This window comes from Egretta garzetta, unplaced genomic scaffold (genome assembly GCF_000687185.1).
Source record: "Egretta garzetta isolate BGI_Z169 unplaced genomic scaffold, ASM68718v1 scaffold101, whole genome shotgun sequence".
Classification (NCBI taxonomy): Eukaryota; Metazoa; Chordata; class Aves; order Pelecaniformes; family Ardeidae; genus Egretta; species Egretta garzetta.
The window spans coordinates 1,980,328-1,988,801 of NW_009258666.1; the positions used below are offsets into that span (position 1 = coordinate 1,980,328).

General features: G+C 39.7%; 1 protein-coding gene across 1 annotated transcript in view; it reads right to left on the reverse strand.

Moving 5' to 3' along the window:
* Positions 1-2,526: 2,526 nt before the first annotated feature.
* ZBTB8B (zinc finger and BTB domain containing 8B) overlaps positions 2,527-8,474 on the reverse strand; it is a 9,608-nt gene continuing 3,660 nt past the window's right edge. Inside the window, exons 3-4 of the mRNA XM_035904038.1 lie at positions 8,378-8,469; positions 2,527-8,044 (exon numbers count right to left, since the gene is read on the reverse strand). Coding sequence (XP_035759931.1) covers positions 7,727-8,044; positions 8,378-8,469 — 410 coding nt within the window. The 3' untranslated portion in view covers positions 2,527-7,726. The remainder of the gene's footprint in view (positions 8,045-8,377; positions 8,470-8,474) is intronic.

Consider the following 8,474-nt stretch of genomic DNA (forward strand, 5'->3'; position numbering starts at 1 on the left):
TGGGGAATTAATTAGTTGCCTTTTTTTTGGTGTTGGATCTAAAAATGCTTTTAATGAGAAAATGTATGCTTTTAAAATAATGTTATACCTCTTAAAGGAAAAGTAATTTTCGGAGAACATTTCGTTTGTTTAAAAGCTTTTGAGAAACTTTGTGTGACATAAATATATATATGTTCTGCAAGAACAGACCATATCCCCATCGCAATGAAAGAGGTTTTTAAGTTACACAGGCATGGTCTGGAAATGGAGGAATAAGCAAGACGCCAGAAATGAATTAAGAATGAGTTTACAATTTTCATCTAATATGCTGCCAGCTTACACTTGGCTTTAGGTCATTTGCCTCGGCATCATCTTTATTGTCATCAGCTTTCCCCGTGACAAAGCCAGCACGCTCAACCACGATTTCTGCAGTTCAGTTCTCTTCATGAAGACCCCGAGCTGCATCGTCATCTTCTAGGACAAATACAAATGCTTGTTCAGCCGCCAGGTCACCAGGAGATCACTCCATTTTTGAAAAGGACAAGGAAATCATAATACACTGTCCTAAAACATTGAGTACAGGGAGAAATCTTCTGTCTGCCAGTATGCCTAACTGTAATGGAGCCAGCCATCTTCTAAACATCTCAGCATAACTTGTCAGTAGCTTCGTCTATACTAGGAACCCAAATTCCTAATTCTGTACCAATAGAATTAAATTAGATACTCGTTAGGCATATTCTTTTCTTCAACCCAGCTTCCCTTAACACCTAATATTGTGGCATATTTGCATACAGCTCATCTATGTTGATGACTTAGACCTTGATCCGAACAATTCATTGTCCTGGAATCATTAGCAAGCTCTTTGATGACGTCCCATCTCCCTTGACTGCCCCGCACTCCTGCTTTCCTTCTCCCACAGCGAGTCCTTTTCACCAACGGTGGCAACAACCCGTAGCCCTTCCAGCCAAGGAGACGAGAGCGGGGACGAGTGCTTCAGTGCCCCACGTCTTTCATGTCAAAAATGAAAAAATGTGTACTTACTGTGAGATTAGTATTTATTGAATGTTTTCCATTCTTTAACTATAAAAGAACGGCTACATACAATGATATAAACATATAGTACATACACAATATAACATACAATAAAGACAAATTCAGTAAAGCACCACTGTAGAAAAAAATGTTACAAAAAGCACTTAAAAGATTTGATCCCCGCCCCTTAAAAAGGGTAAATTGCCTGTGTGGTGGTGATGCACATTAACTCTCAACTTTGGTTCAATTTGGTTTTCTCTCTTCCACCCCGGTACACGCACGCAGACATCTCAACATCAGACGGGTGCGCTCGCAGATCCGGCAGCTTGCACTAAAACAGGAGTGCAACTTCTCTATGACCAATCTGCAGAAAACATCCTGTTACTAAATCTGGAAAGGTCTGATGGGATCACGCTGCTCCCCGGACTGTGCTCTGAAGCATCTGTGAACGCTGCAAAGCTATCTTTTGTAAAATCCTCTGAAGACACGCGATTCAGAACTTTATGCAATCTTTTTCCCCACATAGAACTATCGATCCCAAATACCTGTGGAAGCAGAGCACTGGATATCAATCCCTTCTTTCGCTCCATAGCACTCTTCTTTCTCATCAAAATAATCTGCTTAACGTTGGATACTGTTCCTTTTTTTAAAAAAATATGTACCCTTATTTTGCTTGTACTGGAGCACTTTTTAAAAAGTCGTTATCTGCTATGTTTAAAAGTTCAGTAAAAAACAAAAAAAAGAGTTAAACCAGTAAAAAATGCAAAAGAAGATGGACATTCAGAGACAGCTGGGGTGACTGAATTTCACATACCTCAGATTCTGATGGCGCAAATGAAAATGTTATTGTACCAATTAGTATTTTAGGACAATTTACTTTTGATTGAACCACTCCACTGATCTGTCCGGAGACACTGCATTAACTGGCAACATTCGCCCACTGGCTTTCCAAAGTGAAAAGAAAATCTTCCTTCCCTGCCTCAACAAACACACAGCATCATGGTTACTAGTACAGCGCTGTTACTGTACTGGCTTTCACTTGGACAGATCCTGGAATGGGCTCGGAGGTTTACAATGGTCCTTGAATCTACCCATTAATCCATCTGCACAATGGTATCACAAATAAACGGGTCCTAAAATCAGGGCATCTCCCTGAAGTGTTAACTCTCGTTTAGTTCGGTGAGAATTCTAGTTTTCAGTTGCTTAGAGTAGGAGAAAAGAATCCTCCAAGTCTCCTGAGGTATTACATTTTTTTTTGTGATCTAGAAACAGCTGTTACAGCTACCAATAGCTATTATTTACCAACAAAAGATATCTTCCTTGTATTAGAAACACAAACTACTATAAGAAAACAATTTCAAAGCAAGCTTCCTATTTTTGTTTGAGTAACACACACCAGTGTGGGTCAGAGCTCACATACTGTAGTTATTAACAACCAAACAAGACAGAATTTGAAAAATCAGTAGCAGAGTCATTGGCTCTAAAATGAAATTAGTGTTCACATAATTCCCTTCCAAACCAAAAAGAAGCCAGCAGCTAAAAATGAAAATAAGCCTTGCCACTGAAGAACTTTAAGAATTTCCAAGAGCTGATTTGGTTTCTAATTCTGCAAAACTGTTACTGCATGCATAAATTTTAACCCTTGTAACTTGTGATCGGTGGGACCGACCATGTGTGTCTAAGCCTTCATAAGACTTAGCTGGTTATGCTGAAAGCGTGTAAGGAGTAGAGAGTCATGTATTTTGACAGTTAAAATATTTTGCATCTCAATTGGTAGTCCGAAGTTTAAAGACTCATATATTGCCTTGGGATATTTGGGGTTGGCATTTAAAGTTGCTACGTACAGCACGCTGTTTTAAGAGGGATTTTTTTTTTTTTTGGGTGGTGGTGGTGTTTGTTCTGTTTTGATTTTTGGTTATTTGCTGGGTTTTTTTTATTTTTATTTTACTAGTATCCAGAGACCTGCCTATAATCATTTAATAAAAAATAATAAAGCTGTTATATTCACTGGCTGTGTTTTACTAAAACTGCTCTGCTGACCTACACGGTGATGTTAACATGATGACATCTTAACTGTAACTCCAGACCTAAAAGCAGCTCTGTGTGGGCACGCACACCACACGTACGTGTACAAATGGAGCCGCTGGGAAGGTTTTAACAACTTCACGCCTTTCATATTGTCATGCATGTTACTAATATTTCTAGACGTATAGAAAATCTGAATTTCAAACAATCCAACAAAAGGCAAAACCCAGACTGTCTTCAGTTATTTGGTTGACATGTTAACAGTGGCCTTTAAGAGAAGAAATGCAATTTTTATGTGCACGTTAAAGGGCATTGTCAACTTAAGTTGGATCCAAAAGTCTTTAGTACTAACAAAAATGTTTCAAAAAAACCCAATAATAAACAAGTTTTGAAATATGAATAATTCCCAGGCACTTCTGAAACAAAAATCTATAAACCTAAAGATCCCCATAAAATAAAAGTGAACAAGATTTCACTGTTCGAATGAAAGCAGTGAAAAGAAAGAAGGGGTTATTATATTTTTCATTGATCCAGGATATTCTCAATCAGCAGGTAAAGACAGCTTTTAAATATCATAGCCTGTAAAAGCAGGCTTAAAGAAGTCCATTTGTGAAATATTCAATATCATTCAACATTATCTAGAAAGAATACTTGGGAGTCTGTTCCCCCCACCGCCTCACCCACGTGCATTTCCTTGCAGGCATTTGACAGCATTTTCTTCAAGCGAGGATCAGTGACTGCTTCCCAGTTGCATGGATTTTCCTCACCCAGCATGAAAAATGAAAAGCTTCAAAAAGAGTTTTAAAAAGTTAAAATTATTATAAAACTACAAAAACTGGTAAGGAGACAAAGTCAGAGTTAATAATACAAAATATTTTCTAAGAAAACACCCCAGCCGGCTCAGTTTTAAGTTGACAGCATCCTTTTAATCCTTTCCTCCCAAGAATCTGATACTTGCTTGCAAAGTGCCTGTCACCAGAAATGGATATATGCATTTTTAATTCCCAGAAATTGAAACGTGAGCCTTAATCTAGACACTCCCAGGTTTACTCAGTCAACTTTCGAACGGTAAAAAAATCAAAGCAACCCTCTCAGAGAGTTTTATTTTCTAGACAATCAAAAAGCTCCAGAATGCTCCAAGATCCACAAATATAGTTAAGTCACTTCTACAAATAAGGTTCGGTTTATAAGAATTTGTCATTTAAACTAGACTAAAGGACTTCAGTTATGAAACCGCCTTACAAAACATCAGTAAATTAAATAACCACATTTTGGAAGATTTACAAGGTCTTGCACCGAGAGGTTAAATGCACTACGAATACCAGTGCAGCATGTATTCCCTTAGTGAAATACAGTGCTATTATGTGCAAAAGTACGTTAAAACGTATACTCCTAAACAAAGTCAATTACGCAGAGCTAAGACTTTTAAGATATGTAGTCTGCATGGCCTTTAAAAAACTTTGAGAAAGAGATTATATTAGAAATAACTTTCCTAAAAACATTATTTCTGATTCTTCACTGAGCACCGTATGAATATTTTAAAACAGCTACATCGTTTTCTCAAAGCTTGTAGAGGCTGGATCTACAATCAAAGATTTCAGGAAAAACATCCAAAAAACAAAGTGGAAAGCACAGCAAACAGATTCACATGAACATCTGATCACAAGAATGTGGATAAACTACATCCTCTTCTAAATACAAAGGCTGAAGGACTCCATTGAAAACAAAGCAGCACAACATGACAGTTCAACAGGAAACCCCAATTTTGGTGATCACTTCCAATCCGGACCGTGAACGGCGTACCCCCCACCCGCACCCCTTACCCAGCGCTACACAAACCGTAACACAGCTCCATTCTCTACGCACAAGACACACAAGAACAATCTCTAAGACCAAGGAAAGCAGGTTGAAGTAAAATTGCTGAAGGTCTCTGCAGTCAGTCCTGCAGCTCTTATTACATCCGGACTTTCGCAAGAGGTTCATTTTCCCTACTCTGAATGTCTTCACCGTTTCAGAGTTAGCTAGCCCGCATCTCAGCACAGCTCAGCTGTGTGAGAAGCTGAATCTTCTGATGCTTTAATTGTGGCATACTAGCCAGAACCACGCTCAGCTGATACTCCACGTCTAGTGGCCCCTACCAATATTTACAATGAGGTGGCATCTTCATGCTAGAATGACCAGAAATTGGGATGCCTGGTCATTAAATATCATTTTGGATCCCTATTTACATTCTTACCCCACTTTCATTAGCGAGTTACTCTCCCAACAAACACAGATAATCCGTGACGCTTTTTCAGGTGTTCTCAGGTGCAGAAGTCCATCCTTTACCAGATAGATACCAACAAAAAAATACCCTCTGATGTCGGATGGACTCAACAAAAATAGAGTAGCAGTCCAAAAGACTAGCCCTGGTAGGCTGGAGGTGGCATTTTCAAATGTGCCAGCAAGATTGACAAGCCCATGTTTTGCTCAGATTTTCAAAAGTGCTTCTTGAAAACCACAGCAGGATCTTCAAAGGAGCTCGGCTCCAAATCTGGCATCTACACTAGTTGTCTCTTTGACGGTCTTAATTTAGACGACTTAATTTAGATGACAAGGGCTACAGAGCCCTGAATTTTTTAAAGATCTTGTCCTAGTGAGATTTTTTGATGATGATGATGTGTGTCACTATGATACTGTTCAGCTATTACAAACTCAAATTTACAGATGACCTGGAATATGGACTACCGAAAGCTTATGCAACTTCAGTTATAGAAAATAAACGCAGCGCGTGATGCCAGTATTGTCTTGCGAAGGCAGCGCTCATCAAGAACTTAGACCAGACCTTTTCAAAACAAGTCTCTACCTTCTGCTGTTTGCAGGAATCACTATTCAAGTGACTTGTTTAAAAAGGAGCTTGTTTCTTCTTTCCGCATCCTACCTGATCTGGCAATGAATTCTTAACTGTATTTGTGATATCAGAATCACCTCTCACAAGTAAATTGCGACATCGCCGTAGGACCACTGTTTCACTCTAGGATGAAGCAGACAGAGAAGCGGAATTGTTCTTTTTCAGTATGCAAAATAAAAGCACAAGGTATGCAAACACCCCCCCCCCCCACCTGGTTAAATCAGAGGGCTCTCTGTTTTTTAGGTTCCATCTAACGTTTGCTGAGTGTAAAGTCTTTACACTAAAAACCTCAAGTAGCTCTGTCTTGTTAAGTGGGAGGAACTGCTCACCCTTCATCAGCCATGTCTGTCCACGGGCTTCTGATCTAGCACTTACTCCAGCTAGAAAGGCTCATACAATTTGCCTTTCCATGAAACACTTAGGAACAACATAGTAAAGAGGCATTAACAGTCTTATTTCACAGTATATTTCAGTTTTGTCTCTTCGTTAGGAAACAGAAGGCTACCCATAAGCAAGCAGGCTTTCTGTTGGTGGTGCATTTTCTTCTAAAGCTTCCCAGCTTGATTTTTGATAGCTTATATCAACTTGGTACTGGAAAGGTAAAAAAAAAAATCTCACCTCCTCTGAAAGCCAACCTTTATCTAGCCCAGCAAAGAAACATGAGGTCCACACTGAAGTTTTTTAAGAAAAAAAAAAAAGCAACAAACAGTACTCAGATAAATTCCCACAACATAAACCATCAGAAGGATCACCAAAGACTAAAAGAAAATACAAGTAAAAGAGAAAGAAAAGGATTTGCATACAAAGAGGCTAGTAAAAATTTCTGAGGTTTCCTACCCAATTGCTTCAGAAAGGTATGCAGAGCTGGTTCCTATGCATAGCTCAGATATTTATATTTAACTGCTCCTCAGCTACACCAGCTGTGAATCTGGCCATTTAATCCACCAGAAGCAGAATTCCCAAGTAACCTGACTGACAGCTTTTAACTTCTGCTGTAAAAAGCTGAAGAAAATTGGGCAGTTTGCTTAATCTATACTGAGAGACCAGGACACTAGACACCATAATGTGTGCTTAATATTTCTTAAGCCAAGACTACTAATGTCTAAATGACATTAAAGACACATCTGAAGATCTGTAGTCCAAGCTCTTGAGAGAGGAAGATGCAGTAAAAACCATCGGAAAGAGAAGCTCGTTCTCTACATACCTGCAATTAAGGACACGTGAAATTTATTTATTCTTACTGTCTGTGCTTTCAGCAGCAGCATGTTTTTTGTTATCCTGGTTTGCCTGCCCTGGTTTCCAGGTCAAATCCAGTCTAAGCAAACACTTAAGGTTTACAATTTAGATAATACTGTCCTAATACAGAAGGATCATAATTTAGTTTAGAAAAGTCCCAAGGTAATGGATGAAAACTACATTTCCTTTAATGTAATCTTCAGAGAGAAGATGGTGCCCCTTTCACATTAAGGACCACGACAGCATTATTTGAAGAAACCTGTTATCGAAACAAGCCAGAGATGTTCCGTTCCACCTGCAAAATCAAAACTAGGAGGCAGACACACCACTGGAAATTGCTCAAGTACGACCTCTCTGAACCCCAGACAGAGGATTCTTCACAGATTTCTGGTGCACAGCACTGAAAGCTTAAAAGTATTAAAAATTCCAATTCTCCCCACTCTTCTATTAAAAAAAGGGAATAAAAACCAGCAGTCTCACTAACTGGGCAAATACAGAGTTTCCTGTTGCAGACTGACCGCTGCCCAGGAGACACTTTAAATGCTCCCCCCTCTCCTCTCACTGCTACATAAGTGTTTCTCGATCTGATAAGCTCCTGTGGATTTCCTGCTTGTCATCGCCATCGGCGTCGTCATCATCAGCTGGATCGTTTTCCTCTCCCGACTCCACATAGATGGGCCAGTCGTTATCAGCATCCCCTTTCTCTTGGCCTTCTGATGAAGGTTCCATTAGGCTGAGGTTAATGGGCATGGAGTCCTCATGGGTTGTGGTCACACAGGTGCAGCTGTCGCACAAGCCAAAGCGTCGTAATCCTTGAGACAGGCTGCTCGTGAACGTTCTCCTGCAACCTTTACAGATAATGGGCTTGTTTGATCGATGCACCTGAAGTTAAAAATAAAACACTATGGTAAAAAAGGCGATCTGCCGCCTTGCTTTAGCTCCTTCTGGGCCGCTGGTTTGCATATATTCCTAGAACAGAAAACATCTACACTTAAGCCGAAGGGCAGATGATCCCATCGCATTTCCAGCGACAAAGATTTGGGGCTACATAAGTATTAATGAACTTCACTGAACTATCAGCAGCTTAAACTTATTATTAAAAAGTTTCTCTCACATTGGCAGCAATCGTTTTGTCCGAGATATTTTGGGAAATACAATCGGGAAAGGTGCAAAACTGTTAAAAATTTACCAATAGATATAATATTTCAAACTTACACTTAAAGCATGACTCCGAAGGTGTTCCTGCCGAGTGAAACGTTTCCCACACGTCTCACAGGGGTAGGGTCTCTCACCTGTGTGAGAGCGAATGTGC